This window comes from Triticum aestivum, chromosome 7D, assembly GCF_018294505.1.
Source record: "Triticum aestivum cultivar Chinese Spring chromosome 7D, IWGSC CS RefSeq v2.1, whole genome shotgun sequence".
NCBI lineage: Eukaryota > Viridiplantae > Streptophyta > Magnoliopsida > Poales > Poaceae > Triticum > Triticum aestivum.
This window is the reverse complement of record NC_057814.1, coordinates 191,297,143-191,323,313: the sequence shown is the minus strand read 5'-3', so window position 1 is coordinate 191,323,313 and position 26,171 is coordinate 191,297,143. Positions and strand designations below refer to the sequence as shown.

The following is a 26,171-nucleotide window of genomic DNA, read 5'->3' as shown; positions in this document are numbered from 1 at the left end:
TCCCATCTGCCGCATAACCGCAGGCACGGCTTTCGAAAGACAATATCCTGCAAGGGTGTCCCAACTTAGCCCATCACAAGCTCTCACGGTCAATGAAGGATATTCCTTCTCCCGGGAAGACCCGATCAGGCTCGGAATCCCGGTTACAAGACGTTTCGACAATGGTAAAACAAGACCAGCAAGACCACCCGACTGTGCCGACAAATCCCGATAGGAGCTACACATATCTCGTTCTCAGGGCACACCGGATGAGCGAAGCGTACAGGTACCAACGTAACCCAAGTTGCCAAGGGACGGTCCCGCACGGTGCTCTAGTTTGGACCAACACTCAGAGGAGCACTGGCCCGGGGGGGTTAAAATAAAGATGACCCTCGGGAGCGCGACTCCCAAGGGAAAAAGGCTTAGGTGGCAAATGTTAAAACCAAGGTTGGGCCTTGCTGGAGGAGTTTTATTCAAAGCAAACTGTCAAGGGGTTCCCATAACACCCAACCACGTAAGAAACGCAAAATCAAGGAACATAACACCGGTATGACAGAAACTAGGGCGGCAAGAGTGGAACAAAACACCAGGCATAAGGCCGAGCCTTCCACCCTTTACCAAGTATATAGATGCATTGATTAAAATAAGAGGTATTGTGATATCCCAACATATCCATGTTCCAACATGGAACAAACTTCATCTTCACCTACAACTAGCAACGCTATAAGAAGGGCTGAGCAAAAGCGGTAACTTAGCCAAACAATGGTTTGCTAGGAAAGGATGGTTAGAGGCTTGACATGGCAATATGGAAGGCATGATATAGCAAGTGGTAGGTAGCGCAGCATAGCAATAGAGCGAACAACTAGCAAGCAAAGATAGAAGTGATTTCGAGGGTATGGTCATCTTGCCTGAGATCTTGCAAGGAAGAAGAACGAGTCCATGAAGAAGACAAACGGATGTAGTCGAACGAGTTCTCACAACTCCGGAATGAAACCGAAGCTAACGAGAGAAGCAACCCGGAAAGAAACAAACAACATAGTAAACACACAATCATAAACATGGCATGATGCACAATCAAGTATGATGCATGTCCGGTTTAAATGAGGCATGGCATGGCAAAATGCAACAAACAATACTACAAATTAAGTGGAGCTCAATATGCAACGAGTTGCATATTGACAAAACACCACATCAATTATTTAGTTCTCTCCCGTTTATGTACCCAACAAAATTAACTGTTGTTAAGCATGGCAAGAGGTGAAGCATAATAAAACTATCTATTTAGGCAAGTTTAAATGAGGCCGGAAATAACAAATAACAATTCCAGAAAATACCCATATGTCATTTAGCAATTTAAAGCATACAACAATTTTAAGCGTTTTAAATGTTATTATCATGATGCGGATGACATATGCAAGTTCTAAGCAATTTTATGGAAATGTTAACATGAGCATGTTATGAAGCATTTGTCACCGTGGTGGAAGAAAGGGGTGCCACGGCAACGAATCCGAAAATGATGCCACGGCAACATATCGGTTCCGGTAGCTCATGGAGATACCGGTGCAAAAGGAAGCGTGGCGTGAGCCTGTCATGCAAGATGGTGGGGTGATCCCGGCAACCGGGTTCCCATGGGTCGATGGCATGGCAACGGGAACATGCAAGAAACACGTCTGGCACGTTGCAAACGCGAGCATTTCATGCAACATATGCATTCGTCCACGGGCGGTCGTTCTCGGAGGTATACCTTCAAAGCATGCATATTCGGAACGGAACGACTCGGTGCGATGTAGAGGAAGTAGACATTCTTGGAACGGTTGTAGTGGAAGTAGTGGTACACGTTTCGGAGAGGGACTTGATGAACCCAACATCTACGGGGCGACGGTAGTGGTACACGGTCGTCGTGGTACTTGGACTTGGCATTACATCATGTAGTCATACACATTTCGTAGATGTTCATGTCGCCAGTGTCGTGGTACTTTTGGCCTTTTGGGCTCGCCGGTCTCGGTTCTTACGACGGTAGTGGTTCATGCCGCGTTGTGGAAGTAGTGGTTCACGACGGAGAGGAACTTGGCGTTTCTGCTACCCGGGTCTTCGGCGACGGTAGCTGTGTATGTTCCAACATCAAACTTGGAGGGACACCGACGTCGTGGTACTTGGTGAATCCCGGAGACGGTACTTGACGATCCAGGTATGGGTCTTGGCGGTCTTGACGAATCCAAGTGACACCAGGCACACGTCCACGGTAGTCTTCGGACTTGGGCTCCGGGTAGATGACTTGAGGGTCTCAGTCAGGAGCACTTGTGGGAAAGAAGTGCCCGCGAACGAGACAATGCAGCACGAACAGGAGGCGGATGCCACGTTCAGGCGAGCGGCGGGGCTCCTTGGTCGGAGTCGGTAGGGACGGCACGAGGCGGTGATGAAGAGGAGGTCGCAGGGAGAGCTGCTGGAGGTGGATGCAGAGGGTCGCCGGGCGGCGGAGGTACGGCGGCGCGCCGGTAGCAGGAGGCGAAGGCGGAGATGGTCCGGTTGGGCGACGCGAATGGATCTGAAGGCGGAGACGGCACGCGAGGGGGAGGTCGGGGATGGGTCATCGAGGCTGGATCCAGGGTGGAGGCGCACAGGAGGAGGCTCGAGGCGCGCTGGAGGTGGTGGTGCTCGCGGGTGCAAGGCGGCCGGTGCTGGGGCAAAAATATGGAAGTCTTCTGAAGCGTCGGTCTCGGGGCGTCACACTTTTACCTTGAAATTTAATGAAGGATCATCTTATAATGCTACCGGCGTACTAAGCAAAATAAGATGCATAAAAGATAAACATCACATGCAATCAAAATATATGACATGATATGGCCATCATCGTCTTGTGCTTTTGATCTCCATCTCCAAAGCATCGTCATGATCTCCATAGTCACCGACTTGACACCTTGATCTCCGTCGTAGCGTCGTGGTCGTCTCGCTAACTATTGCTTCGACAACTATTGCTAACTCAAGGCGATAAAGTAAAGCAATTACATGGCGTATGCATTTCATACAATAAAGAGACAACCATAAGGCTCCTGCCGGTTGTCAGATATCTTATAAAACATGATCATCTCATACAATAACGTTTATCACATCATGTCTTGACCATATCACATCACAACATGCCCTACAAAAACAAGTTAGACGTCCTCTACTTTGTTGTTGCAAGTTTTACGTGGCTGCTACGGGCTTCTAGTAAGAACCGTTCTTACCTACGCATAAAACCAAAACGGTGTTTCGTCAAATTTGCTGTTTTAACCTTCTTCAAGGACCGGCCGCAGTCAAGTTCGATTCAACTAAAGTAGGAGAAACAGACACCCACCAGCCACCTTTATGGAAAACTAGTTGCATGTTAGTCGGTGGAACCGGTCTCATGTGCGTGGACATGTAAGGTTGGTCCGGGCCGCTTCATCCCATAATATCGCCAAATCAAAATAAGACGTTGGTGGTAAGTAGTATGACTATCACCGCCCACAACTCTTTGTCTTCTACTCGTGCATATCATCTACGCATAGAACTGGCTCCGATGCCACTGTTGAGAATCGTTGCATGGAAAACAAAAAAATTCTACGCACACGCATCTATCCATGCAGATGCATAGCAACGAGGGGGGGAGTGTGTCTATGTACCCTCGTAGACCGTAAGCGGAAGCGTTTCACAACGCGGTTGATGTAGTCAAACTTCTTCACGCTTCAACCGATCAAGTACCGAACGCACGGCACCTCCACGTTCTGCACACGTTCAGCTCGGTGACGTCCCTCGCCTTCTTGATCCACCAAGACGTCGAGGTATTAGATGAGTTCCGTCAGCACGACGGCATGGTGACGGTGATGGTGAAGTGATCTCCGCAGGGCTTCGCCTAAGCACTACAAAAATATGACTGGGGGTGTAAACGGTGGAGGGGGCGTCGCACACGGCTAACCATTGTCTTGGGTGTGCTAGGCGCCCCCTCCCACATATATATAGGTGGGAGAGGGAGGGGAGAGGCCAAGGGGCACCCCAAGTAGGACCAAATCCTACTTGGGCTCCTCCTAAGCCGCGCGCCCCCTGCAATATTTGTCGGAGGGGGGAGGAAAGAGGGGGGAGAAGGAAGGAAGGGGGAATCCTATTCCTCTCTTTCCTTTTCCTTTCCCCTCTTTCCTTCTCCTCCTAGGCCGGCCCATATGGGGGCGCACCAGCCCCTTGTGGCTGGTGTGTTTCCCCTCTTGGCCCATAAGGCCCATATCTTTTGCCGGGGGTGCCCGGAACCCCTTTCGGTGACCCGATAAGTACCCGGTACCCCCCGAAACACTTCCGGTGTCTGAATATCATCGTCATATATATCAATCTTTACCTCTCGACCATTTCGAGACTCCTCATCATGTTCATGATCTTATCCGGGACTCCGAACAACATTCGGTCACCAAATCACACAACTCATCTAATATTATATCATCATCGAATGTTAAGTGTGCGGACCCTATGGGTTCGAGAACTATGTAGACATGACCGAGACACCTCTCCGTTCAATAACCAATAGTGGAACCTAGATGCCCATATTGGCTCCTACATATTCTACGAAGATCTTTATCGGTCGAACCGTTATGACAACATACGTAATTCCCTTTGTCCATCGGTATGTTACTTGCCTGAGATTCGATCGTCGGTATCTTCATACCTAGTTCAAGCTCGTTACTGGCAAGTCTCTTTACTCGTTCCATAATACATCACCTCATGACTAACTCCTTAGTCCTTTGCTTGCAAGCTTATGATGTGTATTACCGAGAGGGCCCAGAGAGACCTCTTCGGTACTCGGAGTGACAAATCCTAATCTCGATCTATGCCAACTCAACAAACGCCTTCGGAGATACCTGTAGAGTATCTTTATAATCACCCAGTTACGTTGTGCCGTTTGATAGCACACAAGGCATTCCTCCGGTATCCGGGAGTTGCATAATCCCATAGTCGAAGGTATATGTATTTGACATGAAGAAAGCAATAGCAATAAAACTGAAGGATCATTATGCTAAGCTAACAGATGGGTCTTGTCCATCACATCATTCTCCTAATGGTGTGATCCCATTATCAAATGACAACTCATGTCAATGGTTAGAAAACCTTAACCATCTTTGATCAACGAGCTAGTCTAGTAGAGGCTCACTAGGGACACGGTGTTTGTTTATGTATTCACACACGTATTGAGGTTTCCGATCAATACAATTCTAACATGAATAATAAACATTTATTATGAATAAGGAAATATAAAATAACAACTTTATTATTGCCTCTAGGGCATATTTCCTTCAGTTTGAGGGATTTCAAATACGATCTACGCTAACTTTTCTTCTTCCGCCGCAACTCGGAGTTGGTAACGATCTGATCTAAACCGTTATTGCATCTTCATAGTGTTCCTGGTTGATTGTAGGACGATTTTTTTGTTTTCTACTGCATTTTCCAATAGTGGTATCAGAGCCAATACGTACGGCACTTATCATTTGAATTATTTTATGAGGCCTTATTAAATAATAAAATAAAAATGGATGTGTGCATCGCTCGATGCAGAGGCCGGGGTATCCTTCTTTTCAAAAGAAGAAAAAATATATATATCTTAGCATACTCAGAAGCAATTTTGTAATGAAAACTATAGTTCATTATCAAAGTTTGGTTGTAAATATGACGGTATATATACGTCGCCTACAGTGACTAATGGAGTACAGTAGCTATTCTGGTGGGCAGCTTGTACGTCATCGTTGTTGTTGGTCCGACTATAATCCAAACTAGTCATATCAAGTTCTCAAATTTGAAAAAAGTTATTAAGACTTAAAAATGCTTGTGAATTCGAATAAACAAGAATTTTAAAAAACTTTATTTGATAAAATTGTCATGGATTAAAAAAATCACAAAACCAAAAAAATCGCAAATTTGAAAATAGTTCACGAATTAAAAAAAGTTCATGAATTAGAAAAATGTTCATGAGTTTTGAAAAACTTCATGAATTAAAAAAATAAATCATAAAAAAGGAAAACAATTTTTTTAAAGAGAAAGAAGTAGAAGAAGGAAGAATGAAAAAAAGAAACGGTTAGTAGAAAACCAGAAAAACCGGCTTCCCAAAACAGAAAAAACCACTGTGAACCTCATTGAGAAAACCAACAGAACCCTCTGTAGCAAGCGCTATTGGTCCACCCGAGTAATGCTACACACAGGAGCTTTGTGGGCTAATTAAAGGTTAAAGGCTATAATTTTACTTAAGTAGGACGGGACTCACCAGTTAAATTCAGGGGTGGCCAATTAGATTAGGGCATGTTCTTTAGCCCGTGAACTCTCCCGAAACATGCCCATTAGTCTCGTATTATTGGGGCCACCCAGTTCCTGCTCCCTGTGGGGGATTCGCCCGAGGGAGCTACTAGTCAGCGCCTTTGGTGCCGGCTAAGGAAATTAGCGCTCACGCGCGTCTGGGCCGGCCCAAAACAGTCTGTCGCTCGCTCGCCTCACTACACTCGCAAGGGATCGTTGTCGGTCGCTAAAAAAATAAGGATCATAGTCCTCTTTCTCCTGTTCGCTAACTAGTTTAATTTGAAAATTTTGTGCACTAAAAAAATGAATCACAAATTCAAAAAATGATTTCGAAAAATCACAAAAAATAATCATGATTTTAAAAGTGTTCACGGATTTTGAAAAAGGTTCATGAATTTGAAAAAAAGTTTATCAAATTTGAAAAAAGTTCATCAAATTTAAAAAAAGTTCATCAAATCCAAAAAGAAATCATCTATTTTGATTTTTTTAGCAGTTTAAAAAAAGTTCATCGAATTTAGAAAAAGGTTCATCAATCTGAAGAAAGGTTCATTGATTTGAAAAAAGTTCATCAATCTGAAAAATAGTTAATTGAATCTGAAACAAAAGGTTCATTGATTTGAAAAAAAGTTCATCGAATTTGGGAAAAGTTCATTGATTTGAAAAAAGTACATAGAATTGAAATAAAATATCGAGTTTCAGAAAAATTCCATATATTTTGCGGAAAAGCTTCATCGAGCCAGGAAGAAGAAAAATGAAAAAGGGGGAAAGGAAAAAGGAAAAAAGTATAAGTATAAGGAAGAAAAGAACAAGAAAGATGTACATAAAACATATGAGGTTGTGTGGCCGGGTGGTCACTGCACTGTAAAATGGCCTGTAATGGGTTGTGTGGTCAGGTGGTCACTGCACTGTAAAATGGCCTATAACGGGCGCTAAAGTGTCAAATAGGGATCGCCTTTGCCCGGAGCGCTTGGTACGGGCGACACATAGAGTGCCCCACAGTTCCGTGTATGAACTTGATTCAGCTCACATGACACAGTACAGAGTACACCAGACCAGATCTCGATTCCTATGCTTTGCTACTGCTCCCTCCAGGACTTCAGCAATCAGCACTAGGTACAGTTAGAAACACTCTCGTCTCTAGCCTACAGGGCGCAAGATCCATGGCACCTTGACATTACCTTATGGTACACACTCAGGAATCATACAGAAGAATCCTTGACAACTCCAAATGTGTCTACCTCTCCACATGCAGGAATGTTGCCGCGAGAGATTCTAAATTAAACTAGTACAAAAATCAGGCACTCAACACTGCTGGCTATTGAGATGAGAAGAATCTGATAATTGTCCAACAGTTCGTCTACATAAATCTATAAGAGGACATCAAAGATGAGCTTAAAGAACAGCAAAAAAGAAAGAAATGAAATGCGTCGAATTTGTTGTGTTTGTGTCGAATATTTTGTACTAGTTGGGTTATGCTTGGACTTGGTGTTGTAGTGTGGGTAGGATACTTGTAGTGTCGGAGTCGGACACGTTGTACCCTTGGCCTCTTATATATGAGGAGGCATCCCACGTTGTAACCCATGACGACTAGATAGCGACAGGCTCGCAAGGGGGTGCTGGCGGCTTGTGCCGGCGCCCGGGTGGCCGGTGTTGCGGTATCTCGGGGAGGAGCGCCCGTAGTCATTGCCCCGGGGAGTAGGCGAGTTCGCCGAACCTCGTTAACAAATCTCGGTGTCATCATTGTCTGTGATTGCTTGTTCCTCGGTGGATCGACCCGCGTGCCTCGGATTTATTTTAACAAGTGATATCATGAGCAAGGTTTGAGAGGCCGTTGTATGTTGATCCAGAGGATGGAGAAGCAGTCGCGTGGTTGGATGCCTAGGCGGAAGTGAGTTGCAGCAGCAGGTCGTGGGATCGGCGACTCGGTGAGATCCGGCAGCGTGTCGCGCGCGTGGAGACGCGTGTATGAGCTGCGGAGCAAGAGGGAGAAGCCGTACGACTACAGGCACGCAAAATCACGGGCCAAGCGGCAGCCGGTTAGCGCGTACGCATGCGTACGGAGGTGCGCAAGACCAGACACGAGTCGTGTACAACCAGGTATCGACCGAGTTTGTTTTGGACAAAAAAGAAGCAGGACCGAGTCCTGGTGGAACTCGTCATCTAGGCGGAGACTTATGAGGCGCTAATAAAAGGAGCAGCCTGGGCTGGGTCACCGTACAGCGAGGCAACAGATCGAAATCGGCGCAAGAGAAAATCCATCAGGGGCTACGCACCCATCGAGTAGCAGGAGTATTTGGCAGAGAAGGCAAAAAGCTAGCATTGTGGGGTTGAGCCAAGTGAGCAGAACACGTGAAGACCAATTGTTTTTGGCGGATTGCTATTAGTGCAAGGAGATGAGACCACGTGGGTTTTGCTAGTGTACTTGGGCGTGGCAGGGATAGCTCATATAATTTTTCGCAGGGTCAGCCATACAAAGGACCATGGCGCCATCGGGTACCAGGTTTGAGGTGGAGAAGTTCAACGGAACTGGAAGCTTTGGGTTATGGCAGACAAGGGTGAAAGATTTGTTGGCACAACAGGGATGCTTGAAGGCGTTGTTGCAGGAAGCCAAGCCAGCTAAGATGGAGGCGGATGACTGGGAGGAGTTACAGTTGAAAGCAGCCGGGACTATACGGTTGTGTCTGTCGGACCAGGTTATTTATCATGTGATGGATGAGAATTCGCCGAAGAAGATCTGGGAGAAGCTGGAAAGTCAGTTTATGTCCAAGACTGCAACGACCAAGGTGTATCTGAAGCAAAAGTTGTATGGGATGAGGATGCAGGAGGGGTCAGATCTTGTGGAGTATATGAACGCCTTTAATCAAGTCGTGATGGATCTAGCACGCTTGGGTGCAATGGTTGACGACAAGGATAGGGCAATTCTGCTTCTTTGTTCGTTGCCATCATCCTATGACCATTTGATCACTACTTTGACGCACGGCAAGGAGACCGTCAAGAATGAGGATATTACCGCGGCATTGCTATCTTATGATATGAGAAAGAAGAACGCGGTGGAAGTCTCTCATGGTGAAGGTTTGCTAGTCAAAGGTGAGGAGTGGCGGAAGGGATATGAGGCTGGGAAGAACAAGAAAAAGAAAAAGAATATACAGTGTCACAAGTGTAAGCAGTGGGGACATATGAGAAAGGACTGTCCAGAACTCAATAGTGGGGCAAGTGCTAATAAGGCAACTCATGGTGATGACTCAGACAGCAGTAGTGATGTTCTCATACTATCAGACAGGCGGTCAACCAAAGGTGAAGCGTGGATGTTGGATTCAGCTTGCTCTTTTCATGCGACACCCAACAGGGAGTGGTTCTCTTCGTACAAGCCTGGTGAGTTTGGTTTAGCCTATGTGGGCGATGACACAGGTTATCGTGTTGCTGGAGTGAGTGACATCAAAATCAAGATGTTTGACGGAGTTGAGCGGATGCTTCGGGGAGTCAGGCATGTGCCAGGGCTAAGGAGAAATCTAATTTCGCTTGGTGTTCTTCATGATGGTGGTATGGTATTCCGTTGTGATCGGGATAGGAAGACCATGAGAATCATGGAAAATAAGATGACCGTGATGATTGGAGAGAGGACGGCTTCGCATCTTTACAAGTTGCAAGGGAGCACTATTGCAGGTGGAGTCACGGAAACTGGAGTTGCAGGAGTAGCAGCAGGGTCTCACGGCGGCGGCGGGTCTGGGGCAGACTCGTCGAGTAGCTCACAGTAAGCTACGAAGAAGACAACACAAGTCCGGAGTACATGGAAGTTTGACGCATGGACAAATTCAAGGTGGTGGAGAATATTCGCCAAGGTGGAGTTTGTTGTGTTTGTGTCGAATATTTTGTACTAGTTGGGTTACTTGTAGTGTGGGTAGGATACTTGTAGTGTCGGAGTCGGACACGTTGTACCCTTGGCCTCTTATATATGAGGCACCCCACGTTGTAACCCATGACGACTAGATAGCGACAGGCTCACAAGGGGGTGCTAGCGGCTTGTGCCGGCGCCCGGGTGGCCGGTGTTGCGGTATCTCGGGAGGAGTGCCCGTAGTCATTGCCCCGGGGAGTAGGCGAGTTCGCCGAACCTCGTTAACAAATCTCGGTGTCATCATTGTCTGTGATTGCTTGTTCCTCGATGGATCAACCCGCGTGCCTCGGATTTATTTTAACAGAATTGACGCCGGAGCCAAGAATGCTGAGAACCAAAACTTTACACAGGTTGCACACTGGGTTCAGTGGCACAGATGGAGACCAAGGTACCCCAAAGAACAGCATTATGTATGTACCAGACTAGGTCTTCCTCCAGAGGCTACGAATAGACCACGCCAACTGTCTCCTCCTCGAAGCGCTTGATATCACCCGCCAAACGCTTCATGTTATCGTCGTAGAAGTACGGTACCTCCTCGAACATTACCTTGCTGCCATTGGTGGGTTTTGGCACAAACTCCCGGCAAGGCTCCTCCATGACATTGATCGAGTTGTGATAATGGTAGTACCTGATCAAGCTTTCGGTTTTATGGGTCGTCCGCCCGTAGACATTTTGAGACATGTGTACACCAGTGGAGTATGCATTCCTTGCTCGAATGGCGTATTTGCGATCCCGCCTGACTCCGGTGATCGAATTACGGAAAACAAGTTTTTCAAACCCCCACTGCCTGAAGACCATAAATGTGTTAGTATGTGAAAGTCTGCTAGACAGATCGCACGTTCACGTGCACAAAGTAAATACGCTGAAATAAATTAAAAGAAGTGATGCACCTACTTTTAGCTTATCAAATGGAGACCATAATCCTAACTCAAACACTAAAAACATCCAGTGCCAGTTGTGTTTCATTCATTTACTTTATCGTAAGATAAAATATTCCCATAAGCTGAGTAGATCATGTAAATATCTAGGTTCTTAACAATTATTACAGCAACAACACTCAGGTTGCACACAGAGTAGCATTGGTACAAAATTATAGGGCCCTCCTAGTGAAGAACCAAACTGATGGCCAAAGCATGATTGGGTTTATTAACGTCTGATTTCAACACAAGCTTTTTTACTAGCATAGAATAGAGTATCAGCAATCTGAAAGAAATCTAGAAGCAAACCTATTATGCAAAGATACTTGCGGATTGGGCCACGACACAAATGGTGGCAAACACTTTTTCTTGGGTTAACTACTAAAAATAATGTCTTGTTGCCAACTACTGTACTCAGAAGTGGACAAGCTGCAGCTTAGTTCATGATAAAACAAACGATCATCACTGAAGAAAAATATCACTTTCTGCTCTGAACATGCCATGGGCATATGCAGGACGAACTAATTGATGAATAGTTGCCTTCTCATGGAGAATTATGCAATGTCAACCTGATCGTTGTTTTGTTATAGACTCTGAACAGCTACAGTCAATTTCATCCAAGGTTTTCTAAGTGTGAAATTAGACAGCCAAGATCACATCCAAAGGAGAGTCCTCATTCAGGAGTCAGGACTAGCCGAAGCTGGTTGCTCCTCATGTCCTTTCATTTGTGCACGATGCTGGTTGCACCAATGTAATACTCGCGCTGATTGACTCTCATCGCCATGAGAATGCAACTACTCATCAACTATTTGCTTAAAGATTTACACTTGTTTCTTAAAAAAAAACACTTTTTATGTAGTGACTCTACCCCAAAACAAAAGATGCACTATTTTAGGTTCACTGTCAGAAAACAAAAGAGTAACTCAGGAAAGTAGCCCCAAGCTGGCCAGCAGTATTTGATGTAGGGCTGAGCTAAATTCAGAAAATGCCGCAATGGACCAAGGTCAAGCTGCCTTCAACTTAGTAAGGAAAGGAACAAAACAGTCGCACTGCCCAAAATCAACCTAACGCTTAGACTAGTGTGACTCACAACCTAGGTTCTTGAAGCATGTGTGCTGATGAAAAACAAATGGACAGTGACTGGAGTACATTGCAAGTTCTGCGGACACTCACTGGATTCCAGGAACGCTATGCGGTAAACAAGGATATCTTGCCCTGATTGCAGTATTGTATTGCACGAATCTTTGTTGGATTTCAACGGGAATATCAACAGGCATAAACAATTGCAGCAACAGTTAACATAGATAGAGAAGGCTAAAGCAGGGAAGAAAGCAGACCTCGAGTAGCCCTTGGTCGGATCCTCCACGCAGAGCTTGCTGGACATGAGGTTCTGCTCAATGGTGAACTGTGTGTACCGCTCCAGCTGGCCGAGCACCTCCTCCAACGACCGCCCGTCGGGGAGGTAGATGTACTCGTCGACGTCGAAGAAGAAGGTCCAGTTCGCGGCGTGGCGGTGCCGGTGGAGGCAGTCGTTCACCACCATGAACTGGTTGTAGTAGTACCCGTCGTACTCTGCTTGCGCCCTGATGTCCTGGAGAGTGACCCGGCCGGCCCTCACCCACGGATCCAGAACCGCCCTGACCGCCGGGCTGACGCCGCCGGCGTCATGGAGAACAAAATGCGACCTTGGGCCGAAGAAATGCGCGTGGTAGGCCAGCCACTCCCGCATCCGCGGGGCGCTGATGTTGCCGTAGAGCGAGGAGCCGCAGTAGAGGTACTCGTAGGGGAACGGCGGCTGGAAGCGGGACCCGTCGTACGACCCCGGCGCCTCCTCGAGCGCGACGAAGCGCTCGTACCGGCGGGAGGAGGTGGAGTAATAGGCGTGGACGAGGAGCTTCCCGCCGCGGTTGCCGGCGTTGGGGTTGGACGGGAACGTGCAATTGACGACGACGGTGGTGTAGACGCGGCCGTAGCCCCAGTCGGGCAGCATCTTGTACGCCTTGGTCCGGACGGGCCTCGGCGGCGGGCCGCCGGCCGGGTCCAGGTTGGGGAGCCACTCGCACTTGAAGTAAGGGGTGCTGAAGACGTGCGCCGGCTTGGAAGCCAGCCCCACGATGGCGAATGTGCGCGGCCCGCCCCGGTACGCGCCCATCTGGACGAACAGCGCCGCCGCGCTGCCGTACGGCCGGAGCTCCCGCTTGTTGGGGTCCCGTGGCCGGGATGGCAAGGTTGGCGCCTTTCTCGCGCTGGCGGCGGCGGTCGGTGCGGCTCTGTCCGCTGTGGAGTTGGAGAAGGATACTGCGGTGGTGGTGGTGGTGGTGGCGGCGGCGGCGGCGGTAGATGGGGGAGGGATGAGGGGACAGGAGGAGCGGGTGATGGCGAGGATTGGCTGGTACGGGTGGAACTGCCAGAGCGCCATGATGAGGGCGAAGAGCACCAGGGAGGCGCCGAAGGATTTGATGTCGAGGCAGGAGATGCCGAACGCGCCACTGCCAATGCCGCCGCCAGCCTCTTTCCTCACGGCGGCGGGCTTCATCGGTGGAGCGGCTGTGTGCCCGACGCGCTCTGGCTCGATCTGCTCTGCTTTTCGAGTGAAGCGTGCGGAGCGGTCAGTGGAGCAGGAGAGTTGCCACAGCTTTTTCCTCGTTTCTTGGGGAATAGCTTGATCTATGGAAGGAAATGCTGAAGCAGCCAAGCTGGGAAGGGGGCAGGCAGATCGATAGGCTGTGCGAGATGATGGGGAGAGTGAAGTGGGGGATGGGGGGAGTGGAGAAATCGGCGGAACAATCGGGGAAGAGTGAGAGGGTGGTGAGGCTGAGCGAGGCTGTGTGGCTATTTGGGTGTGGGATTGATTCCTCTCTCCCTTCCCTTTGGACTTTGGGGCTTTGTGGGTGTGGGACTGGCACTGTAGCCGGTGGGTGGCCTTGTGGGGTTCTACGGACAAAACCAAACAGTAAGGAGTTTTCTTTCGACAAGGTATGAATTTTATTTACTACCCCTCTTGTCCCAAAATAAGTGTGAAGGTTACGACGTACTCCCTCCGTTTCAAAATAGATGACCCAACTTTATATATTTTGAAACGGAGGGAGTACTATTTAAAATGGAGCATAAAGCAAGAGGATACAGACACTAAATGCATACACCCTCCACAACGCCACAAGGGCAACGATGTTCTTAAACAACAACGCCTTCACAAAAGAAGCGACGCTGATGCGCTGTCGTCACCAGATCCAACCATCAAGGCAAGAATCTAGGTTTTCATCCAGAAAAACCATTCCAAGCATATCCGAGCAATGCCTTTAATAATGTAATGAAGCAAAAAAAATGTCCCGTTATAATCAACTCACATTCGACATAGGTTTTCGCCTTGGAGCTCAAGATCGGGTGCACGTAGCACCACCTCGAAGTCACACCTGCGTCGTCGCCACCACTTTTCCACGATCACAGGAGCTACATGCAAATGTGCGACTGCCGCCGCTCCACAACAATCCCTCTGTGTCAAGACTTCGGCCATAGTTTACATCTCATCATCGATGTCAACCACCAGACATAAAGAGATCAACCCTCTTCGAAGACCTTTTGGTGACCACCGCTGTCATGGAGCAGTAGGAGGTCGTTGTAGTACAGTCTACAACCACCACCATTCGACGGACCAGGGCTAGATCACCACCACCATCATCGTTCATCCGCGGGAGATCGTTGTAGCCATGTTGCGGAGGAGGACGATGCACCACCACTCGTGGCTTGTCGTCTTGGAATTTTCAAAATATGCTCAAATCGACGTAGATCAAGTGTGCCTTGGATTTGTGTAGAATTGCATGAAACGCGGAAACGGGAAAGCCCGTGTCCATTTGAATCCCATAGGATATAGGTTTACTTGATGCGTCACAAGACAAACAAAAGTTTTTTTTTCTAAAGTGACTGAGTAGATGATAAATTTTCTATGAAATGCGGGGCAAAAATCATAAATTGTACAATCCTACGAAACAAAAAGTGATATAGCAAAAATTCCTAATAGTTTTAATCCTCTAAAATGTTATGAAAATCTTTTCAATCAAAGAGGTCGCTATTATATGTGATCTACCAAATCATATAATTGTTTCCCCCTAGGTGGCAATAGATGGTTAATACATTCAGATTGTTAATATAGACCATTTACCCTATATAGTTAGGAAATTCAATGTCAAGAATTGTTGTTAATATAGACCATTTGCCCTATATAGTTAGGAAATTCAGTGTCGAGAATTGTTGTTAATATAGACCATTTGCCCTATATAGTCGGTACTTATTCTGCGTGTCTTTATAAAAAAGTTTACCATAACCTATTTTTACACAATAGATAAAAATAGTATTCATGCATATCAGATGTAATGTTAACATATTTAAAAAATGCTGAGATATTTGCCCTCTAAAAATTTAAAGAACAAAACTGGAAAATTCCTATATAAGAAAAAAATCACTTATTTACATATGAAAGTAAAATAACTAAAAGGGGAAGGGAAAAGGAAAAAAAATCACTTTTTTACATCTTTTTGAGCAAAATCACTTATTTACATGTGAAAGTAAAATAAGATATTTTTTAGAATCACAGCGTCACTTTATTGCATAAGATTAAGTGATCGGGTGGGGCATCGAGCCACACATGCTAACCTATGTGCCTCCCCATTACATGCACACTGCTCATGGATAAATTTACAAGCCCTAAGTAACCTACTACGCTCTTTTATTTCATGTAGCACCATGCAATGTCCTCCTAGGTTCTCCGGTGCTTCGAGTTACTAGACGGCTCTCAGACAGTCGGTAGCAACATGTACTCCTTCCGGGCCCAGGTCTTCGCTCAGGGCTAATGCTTCACGGCATGCAAGAGCCTCCAGTGTTTCAGCATCAGTGATCCCCTCGAAAACAACTTTCAAGGCCCCCTAGAACCTTCCAAGTTCGTCGCAGCAGACCGCTCCTATAGCTCCTTTGCTTTGTGTCTTCGCCACTGCCCCATCAACATTCATCTTGTAATAGTTGGTCATGGGGGAATCCACCTAGGCACCACATGGGTCACTACTCGGTTCACCTTGCCCTTGACGTCCAACACAGTAGGGGAAGCCTAATCTCGCTACTATTGGGCTGGCTTCATTAGTTTGTTTTTCTTGTTTTTCTTTTGTTTTATTTACTTCTCTAGACTAAAAAAATATACTTTTCTATATATTTTGGAAATTATTCTAAATATATAGTATATTTCAAGAATTAATTAATGAAAAAAATTCAAACGTTCACCGTGCATTTAAAAGATGATAGGGTAGTATAAAAATTTGTTCACGTAATTATTAACAAATGTTCATATCATACATAAATTGTTTCACATGTATTAAGAAAATGTTTCAAGTGTATTCGTAAAATGTTCAACATGTATTCAAAAGAGTTTAATCTATATTCAAATAATGTTCAAACATGTATTTTGAAAACAATGCACATCATGTACTGAAAAATGTTCAACGTGTATAAAAAAGTATTCAACGTCTTTCACACAAAAAAAAATTCAACGTGTATTCAAAACAAATGTACAACGCGTATTCAAAAAATGTTCACGTCTATGTGAAAAAATGGTCATCCTGTATTTTAAAAAATGTTCAAGGTGTATATATAAAATGTTTCACATGTATTAACAAAATGTTCAACCTAGATTCAAAAAATGGTCGTGTCATCTTAAAAAAAAATGTTCACATGTTTCAAAAATATATTCGTGACATTTTTGGAAAATATTTATACAATGTAAAAAAATATTTACATAATTTTCCTAAAAATGTTTTGAACCATTAAAAAAATGTTCTTGACATTTAAAAATCCGAAAATTTCAAAGATATGTTCCTGAGATTTTCCAAAAGTGTTAATAAAATGTAGTAAAATATTCATGTATTACAAAACAAATTCATACAATTCGAAAAATGGTCAACGTCTATTTTTAAAGGCTTAACATTTCTTCAAAAAATATTTAAACATGCAATTTCAAAAAAAAAATCTACACTCATGCAAGATCTATCTAGGAGATGCATAGCAACGAGAGGGGGGAGTGTGTCCACGTAACCTCGTAGACCGAAAGCGGAAGCGTTTGACAACGCGGTTGATGTAGTCGAACTTCTTCTCGTTCCGACCGATCAAGCACCGAACGTACGACACCTCTGAGTTCTGCACACGTTCAGCTCGATGACGTCCCTCGAACTCTTGATCCAGCAAAGTGTCGAGGGAGAGTTTCATCAGCACGATGACGTGGTGACGGTGATGGTGAAGTGATCCGCGCAGGGCTTCGCCTAAGCACTACGACAATATGACCGGAGGCGTAAACTGTGGAGGGGGGCGCCGCACACGGCTAGGAATCAATGTTGTGTATTCTAGCGGTGCCCCCCCCCCACATATATATATATATATATATATATATATATATATATATGTGGGAGAGGGGGAGGGGGAGCAAGGGGCGCCCCAAGTAGGAGTAATCCTACTTGGGCGCCTCCTACAAGTCGGCCTCCCCCCTTCCATTAGTGTCGGAGGGGGAAGGAAAGAGAGGAGGGAGGGGGAGAATGGGGGAGGCCTAATTCTCCCCTTTCCTTCTCCCTTCCCTCCTGAAAGGATCGATACGGTCGACTAGAGGGGGGTGAATAGGAGACTACAAATTTTAATCTTTCTTGTCAATTTTAAGGCTTAGCGGATAAATAGGGTTCACTAGATATGCAACTAGGTGAATGCAACTTATATGACAAGCAAGCTCCAAGATAAATATGCTAGGCAACAAACTAAGTAGCAAGCCAACAAGCATACAAAACAAAGTAAGGTGCGGGAAAGGATTAACCACAAGTGAGACGAGGACGCGAATTTTATCCCGAAGTTCACTCTTTGGGGAAGAGCTACTCTCCGTTTGGAGAGGTGCCGGAGCCAAAGCTTGCGGAACGCCACCGAAGGCTCACTGTAATCTCCTTTGAGTCACCCCCAACGGATGAGCCTCGAATCACTCGGGGTTGGTCTTGAAGGCGACCACCACACCTTTACAAACTTCTCCGGAGCACACCATAAGCAAGGAAGCTTCCGGAGGAACCTCTATCCGCCTAGGAGCCCAAGCTCCAAGAGTAACAAGTCAATGGGGAAGAAATGTTGCGGGGAACACGATTTGGTTTGGTCAAGTTGTAGATCGGTTCTTGCTCTCCCAATGCCCAAAGTTTGAACAAGTTTGGGTGGAGGGATTGAGAGTATTGAGCCAAATGGGGTGTAGCAATGGTGGAGCTCAACAAGACATTAGGGTTAGGGGTTGGAGGTGGAAGAAGAGCCTTTTTATAGTGTTCTTGGCCGGGTGGGGAATCTGCCCGTTGGACCCCGTGCGCACGGGCTAAGTTAGCCCCGTGCGCACAGGGTACTCAGAGAGTTTCATACCACCCCGTGTGCACGGGGGTGAAAAGACCCCATGCGCACGGGGTACTCAGAGAGTTTACACAGTACCCCATGCGCACAGGGGTCAAAAGACCCCGTGCGCATGGGGTACTCAGAGAGTTACGCAGTACCCCGTGTGCACGGGGGTCCAAAGACCTCGTGCAACTTTGAGTCACAAACTTTCTGAGTACCACAAGCACACACACCAGGATTTTAGGTGGTAAGATTGGGTAGGCTAAGTGTATAAGGTTCGGCAATGGCATTCCCACACAACTTTCATCCACACAAACCCCTCTTAATGGTGCGGTCTTTCCTACGACGCGAAGCAAAACAAAAACTAAACCTTCGGAGCGTCAGAAGACCACGCCTTTCTCCTTTTCAAATTGGGGGGGGGTCGCACATCTCCATCACGGAGCACTTGGAACCAATATCCTGAGATAAACTTTAGTAACCGATATTAGTTCAACTTACCACATTGTCATCACACCAAAATATAGTATAAGTGCCACTTGCACTTTCAATCTCCCCCTTTTTGGTGCATTGATGACAACATGGTTAGAGCATGGCATAGAGGATAAAAATATTGAATAGCCATGGGACAAATAATGATCATGGTAGCTCCCCCTATATGTGTGCCTGGATAAAATGAATGCTTGAGAATGCATCAAGTACACACATAGGAGGCTCCTCCAAGATCATTATTGTCAAGACATGAGATCAACATAATAAACCTATCACGGTGCCTAGATCTCATGAAATAGTGTGGTGAGCAAATATTGTGAGACACATAATAAGCAAGATATGATAATAAAGCTAGAGTCTCACAAGCATAGCCGTGTAGCTCACACAACCACAAGCGGAAAGTAAATAAGAGTATCTCAAGCCAGCTGAAACCAACCAACAACAAGAAACACGAGGCTTGAGATCTCAACACACACACAAAACACACCCACGAACCAACACCACTTCTCCCCCTTTGTCATCAAGACAACAAAAAGGAGACAAATGGCGACACACATACCCACTAGACAAGAGGAGGAGCACTCAAGGCATCATCATCATCACCAAAGCGCCATTCGGCCATTGGAAAAGACCGAGCAGTGGCCTTACTGTCGTTGTCCTCGGACCCTGGACCGACCTCCTCACCGGCTGCAGCCCTAGCTACCTTTTGCTCATGCCCATAAGCTTCTCCTTGTTGATTTCCTTAATCTGACGCCGCTGGATAGACTGGCACATCTTGAACATGTTGCTCAAGGTCTTGAATAGAGACTTCTTCTCTCCCCTGGCAAAGACGGCCTCAGAACCAACAGACTTGGCCTTACCACGAGGGATCCGTGCAGTGGAGGACATGTCTGGAGTGAAAGTAGCACGATCCTCAGGCCTAGGGTTGTGCCCCTTCTTGATAGGCACATATGGAGCAAGAGCAGCTGGGGTCCAGTTAGAGTTGCGCTTGGGAACAGAAGTCTTGAACGAGGCAATGTACTTGGCTGGGCAGACAGACTCAATCAAAGCCTGAATGAATGGAGCATAGATCAAGGACTTGTTCTCTTGCACACACTGACGGAGCTCATAGAACATGAAGTCCAGGACATCCACCCTCTTCTTCTGATTGAGGTACATAAAGACATCTAGCATGGAACTCCGAATGTTATGGGAATCACCGGCCTTTGGAGTGAGAGTATACCTAAGGATATGGCGCATAGTGTCATAGAGGGGCAAAAGATCTTTGATGGACCCAGTAACAAACGACTTCTCTTGCTTGTATGCAAAAGAAATCTCATCCTCAGTGCGCTGTCCACTTTCCCGAACTCTGCCAAACTCATTAGATACAGCCTCTTTATCAATGAATGGATAACGAATATCTCAGAGAACTTAGCCATAGGAGCGGAGCACCGATGCGTTCCAGACATCCAAGTGAGGGTGCGAGCAGAGTCATTCGAAAAATACAAAGTTGCAAAGAACCGCATCATGAGATCTTCATTGTAGGGGTGGTTGAAAGTGACAAACGGAATGAGACCCAATCTTCCAAGAGTTGAGTACACACCGGGATACAGATGATCATTGTCGCGCAGAGACTCTATGTTAACTTGCTTGTGAGGAGCAAACTTCTTTGACTTGGTCATGAGGAGCTCATGATAGAACCTTTGCTGAAAATCGTTCTTGAAGCGGGGATCCACTCCCAAACCAGTGGCAGCCGCATAGGGATGGCTCTGTCTCTCAGCCCACAGCTCTGGCTTGGTCCACTTGGCAAGAGGCATATTCCGGAGGTCACGCCCGCCCGGAATGGCTTGCTCGGGACTGGACTCCTCTTCCTCCTCTTCATCCTCATCAACACGATCATCCTCTTCTTCTATATCTTCATCATCATTAGGGGTGACATAGTGAGAATCATCTTGCGAGTCATACTCTTCCTCTGAATCATCGGAGGCCTCAACAATAGGCCGCTTGGAGGCAGCATGGTGAACACGGCCCTGCCCAGACCCAGACCCCTGACTCATGCCTTCAGACGGCTGGCGACGGGCAACTGTGAATTCCTTGGATCCTCCTTTTGGGTGCTTGCGACAAAGCTCGGCCCTCTTGTCAGCGGAATATGAAACACACACGAACACCCAACAACACAAAGCACGAAACACAAATGAGTACAAGTGCATGATAGATGGCATAGGAATAGGTAGATAATCAGGTAAAAGGCTCCTGGATATCCCGTGTGCACGAGGGTTTAGACCCCGTGCGCACGGTACATGACCATGGACACGGGGCCCCGTGCGCACGGGGGTCACCCAGCGGCAGCCACTTCCAGATCGAGATCTGGGAGTGGGTGCGGCAGGGAGACCAGAGGATCCAAGCATCTGATAACTACCTAGAGATGAGGTGAGGCCAACCTAATCTAAGGAACAAGGAAACCCTAGAGCTAGACAAAATGAAGGGCACCCATGGAGGGAGAGCAAGGGGATAGGACCAACCGGAGGAGGACCCCATCTTGATGAAGACCCACGAAGCAAGAAGCCCGACGAGGCCCGGAGGAGCTCCGGCGAGCGGAGGCGACGACGGCGGCGCTGGAGGCTTCCTGGGGAGTGGAGGGGGCGAATGGGTGGGAATGAACCCAAGCCCCCCACGCCCCGCCTCTTCAGGGCCAGAAACCGCAGACCCCGTGCGCACGGGCTAAGTGAGCCCCATGCGCACGGGGCCCCATGCGCACGGTACAGAGCCCATGGGCACGGGGTATTCAGGAATTTTTGACATGTGTCTTTTTGAAGGTAAGGCTGAGTGTAGACTCTTACCCCTTCTTTACAAGGCACTCGGTCTATATTTTTGAATACGCCGCAAGATAAGTCCTATCACTACGAGAAAGCTATATGTGGAGCACTTGTACCAGAAGAGAAAAGAGAAACGCCAACCAAAGAAAACTAGAGAGAAAAGACAAGAAAGCCAACACACCACACACACGAAGCAAACACGGACACACCCCTCAAGAGAGGGCGGTGGCCGAAGCCACCATGTTTGAGTTTATTTGGTATGGCACAGTGAAGATATGAACCTTGGGCCCAAGACCAATACTCATCTTTGAAGCACAAGTACCACCTAAAGTAGCTAATGTGAAAGATTTTGTTTGATTTATGCACTTCTAGGATAAGGTAGCTCATGAGTTGAGCTAACTCCCCCTAGACATGTGCCTACATCTAAGCAAGATAATACAAGAGTATGTGTGTATGAGCAAGGATTTCATCCCAAGTTACTTATATCCACAATATTTAGCTCATGCCTTAACTCGCGGAATCTTGCTTTCTCAAGTGGCTTGGTGAAGATGTCGGCTAGTTGATTCCCGGTGTTGACATGGAGTAACTCAATGTTTCCCTTGGCCACATGATCTCTAATGAAATGATGGAGAATCTCAATATGCTTGGTCTTGCTATATTGAACCGGATTCTCGGCGATCTTGATTGCACTTTCATTGTCACACCAAAGAGGCACTTTGTCACATTTGACACCATAATCCATCAAAGTTTGGCTCATCCATAATAATTGAGCACAACAACTTCCGGCGGCAATGTACTCGGCTTCGGCCGTTGAGAGAGATATACAATTTTGCTTCTTTGAAGACCAACTTACCAACGATCTCCCTAGGAATTGACATGAACCGGAAGTGGACTTGCGGTCAACCTTGTCTCCGACCCAATCCGAATCCGAGCATCCCATTAACTCAAATGATGATCCTTTGGGATACCAAAGGCCCAAGTTTGGGGTATGAACCAAATATCAAAAGATCCTTTTCACTGTCGAATAGTGGCTCTCCTTAGGAGCGGATTGAAATCTTGCACACATACACACACTCAACATAATATCTGGCCTAGATGCACAAAGGTAAAGCAAGGAACCGATCATAGAGCGATATACCTTCTGATCCACTTCTTTACCATCGGGATCAAGATGAAGTTGACCATTTGTGGGCATGGGTGTCTTCATTGGCTTGACATCTTGCATTTTGAACCTCTTGAACATGTCTTGAATATAACGAGATTGATTGATGAAAGTTCCTCCTCTCAATTGCTTTACTTGAAAACTGAGGAAGAACTTCAACTCTCCCATCATGCTCATAGCAAATTCCTTAGTCATAAGATTCTCAAACTCAACGTTAATAGCATGGTTAGTGGACCCAAAGATAATATCATCAACATATATTTGGCAGACAAACAAGTCTCCTTTTACCCTCTTCGTGAAGAGAGTGGAATCTATTACCCCAATCTGGAACCCTTGCTCGCTTAGGAACGCCGTAAGGTGATCATACCAAGCACGAGGTGATTGGTTGAGTCCATAGAGTGACTTATGGAGTTCATAAATGTGAGAGGGGTGATCGGGGTCTTCAAAACCGGGAGTTTGCTTGACATACACCAACTCCTTAAGAGGACCATTAAGAAATGCACTCTTCACATCCATTTGATATAATTTGAAATCATGATGAGAGGCATAAGCAAGCAAGATGTGAATGGATTCGAGACGGGCAACGGGGGAAATGTTTCACCAAAGTCCAAACCTTCAACTTGGGTGAAACCTTGTGCCACTAACCTTGCCTTGTTCCTTATTACTTGTCCATGTTCATCTTGCTTGTTCTTGAAAAAAATCCACTTTGTTCCAATGACATTATGAAATTCCTTGGGTCTTTCCAGAAGAGTCCACACTTTATTGTGAGTGAAGTTGTTGAGTTCTTCATTCATGGCATCTATCCAATCTGGATCGTCAAGTGCATCTTCCACCTTGAGGGGCTCAACACAAGAGACAAACGAGTGATGCTCACAAAAGTTTGCCAACCGTCTACGAGTAGTTACCCCCTTTTTGATGCTTCCATAGATGTTCTCGGTGAGATGTTGAAGATGCTTTAACTTGGCAGCCACTTTTTGCTCTTTGATGTCAAGCTCTTCTTCACTTGGTTTTGGACTTGATGAAGAAGCTTGCCCTTGAGATTGTTTTAGCCTCGGAGACACCCTTCTCTTCACAACAACAAGTTCTTGCTCATTAGGAAGTGACGAAGATGAAGACACTTGTGATTGGGGTTGATCTTGATCTTGATCTTGAGCCTCAATAATTGGTTATTCATCATTTGGAAGAGCTTGCTCTTGATCTTTCTCGGGAATATGAGGGACTTGATCTTGTTCTTGGATAGGTTCATGATCTCCCGTAGCATCTTGTACAAGGGGTGTTGGTGATGACTTCCCTTGTGGAGACTCCACAAGAGGGGCTCTTACTCCTTCTTCTTCTACTTGGACTTGGGGAGTTTCTTGTGGAAGAATGAGGCCTATCCCCATTGTCCTTATAGCTTCTGAAGGAGCCTCATCACCTACAACACTAGGAACAATTTGCTCCACACGGGAGCTGTCATCAAACTCCACATTTACCGTTTCCTCAATGCACCCGGTGGATTTATTGAGAACTCGGTAAGCATGAGAGTTTGATGCATATCCAACAAATATGCCCTCATAAGTTCTAGACTCAAATTTAGCTAACCGGGATTTCTTGTTTAAAATGAAACACTTACAACTGAATACCCGAAAGTATTTGACATTAGGCTTTCTCCCGATTAGGAGCTCATAAGGGGTCTTGTTCTTGAGCTTGCGAAGGTAAATCCGGTTTGAAGCAAGGCATGCGGTGTTGATGGCTTCGGCCCAAAGCTTGTAGGAGACTTGTACTCATCAAGCATGGTCCTAGCCATCTCAATAAGAATCCGATTCTTCCTCTCCGCAACACCATTTTGTTGGGGAGTATATGGTGCGGCATATTCACTACTAGGAAAAGGGCTATAGATGGAATGGCCACTAATGGCGCACCAGACATGTGGTGCGCCACTACTATATAGCAGTGGCGCACCATGTGCTGGTGCGCCATTAGTGTGAAAGACACTAATGGCGCACCAGACAGACGGTGCGCCATTAGTAACAATTTTTTTCCAAACATACTAATGGCGCACCAGGGCACAGTGCGCCATTACTAGTTCTAACTAGTAATGGCGCACCAGCCACATAGTGCGCCACTACTATATATTTTTATTTTTTATTTTTTTGCAAAACTACTAATGGCGCACCAGGGTACAGTGCGCCATTACTAGTTTAAACTAGTAATGGCGCACTGTTCCCTGGTGCGCCATTAGTGTTTTTTTTGCAAAAACTACTAATGGCGCACCACCAGCAGGTGCGCCATTAGTAACCAGGGTTACTAATGGCGCATTAGGTGGTGGTGCGCCATTAGTAACCTGGGACGAGCTAGATATTTTGGACAACCACACCTACCCACTCACTTTCCCCACTTCATTCTCTCCACCTCCTCCTCCAAGCTTGTCTCGGCTGCCTCCTCCTCCTCACCTCATTTGCACCATAAATTCATCCAAATTAAGTGGTTAAATTACCTTTTTTTGATAGGTAAGTAAGGGGGAAGCTATCTTTATGTTGTTCCCCCTCTCAAACAACGTGCACATGTACTTTTTATGGCCTAGCTAGATCTATGTATGTTTGTGGTGTTGCATATGTTTGTGGTGTTGCATATATGTCTGTGTTTGCAGGTACCGGTATTTGAAATGCGATAGTTGCCAATATTTTGCCGGAATGTTGATTCATTTCCGTTTCGGCGAGAATTTTGGCACTATGCATTCTTTTTGGTCCTATTTTTAGGGAAAGTCATGCCAAATTTTTTCTTGGTTCTAAAATATCGTTTTGCTCTACCCCGCAGGCGACCATGGTCCGCACGATGACCGAAGGCATCATGAATAGGCTTTTGAGCTCCGCGAAGGCCGAGATGCTTGAAAAGAACGAGACGGAGATAAGATGTCCGTGTCGAAGATGCAAGCTGAAGAGCCTTATTGCGGACCCGGATTCCGGGCAGGTGCGGGACCACCTGCTCTTGCGTGGTTTCATCGATGGCTATCGGTGGCAAGGTGATGAAGATGACTATGAAGTCGTCCATGGGGGTCGGGCAAGAAATGAGGATGGGCAGCAAGACAACCACCGCGGCTCGGGCGGGCGAGAAGACGAAGAATCTCCAGGACATGATCACGACGGTGATGCTGTACACAGTCATCATGTAGAAGATGCCGGACATGATGATGAGGAAGATGCGGGAGCAGACGAAGGGCATGATCATGAAGATGAAGATGCCGGCGGAGCAGACGACGATGGACTATCGATGGGCTGGGTGCAGGA

General features: G+C 46.4%; 1 protein-coding gene across 1 annotated transcript; it reads right to left on the bottom strand.

Annotated features, from left to right (window-relative positions):
• Positions 1 to 10,380: 10,380 nt before the first annotated feature.
• On the bottom strand, positions 10,381 to 13,941 carry LOC123165863 (galactan beta-1,4-galactosyltransferase GALS1). Its single transcript, XM_044583604.1, has 2 exons — positions 12,414 to 13,941; positions 10,381 to 10,946 (listed from the first exon to the last, which is right to left on the bottom strand). The coding sequence occupies exons 1-2, from the start codon at positions 13,610 to 13,612 to the stop codon at positions 10,601 to 10,603; spliced, it is 1,545 nt and encodes a 514-aa protein (XP_044439539.1). The 5' UTR covers positions 13,613 to 13,941; the 3' UTR covers positions 10,381 to 10,600.
• Between the last annotated feature and the right edge of the window lie 12,230 nt (positions 13,942 to 26,171).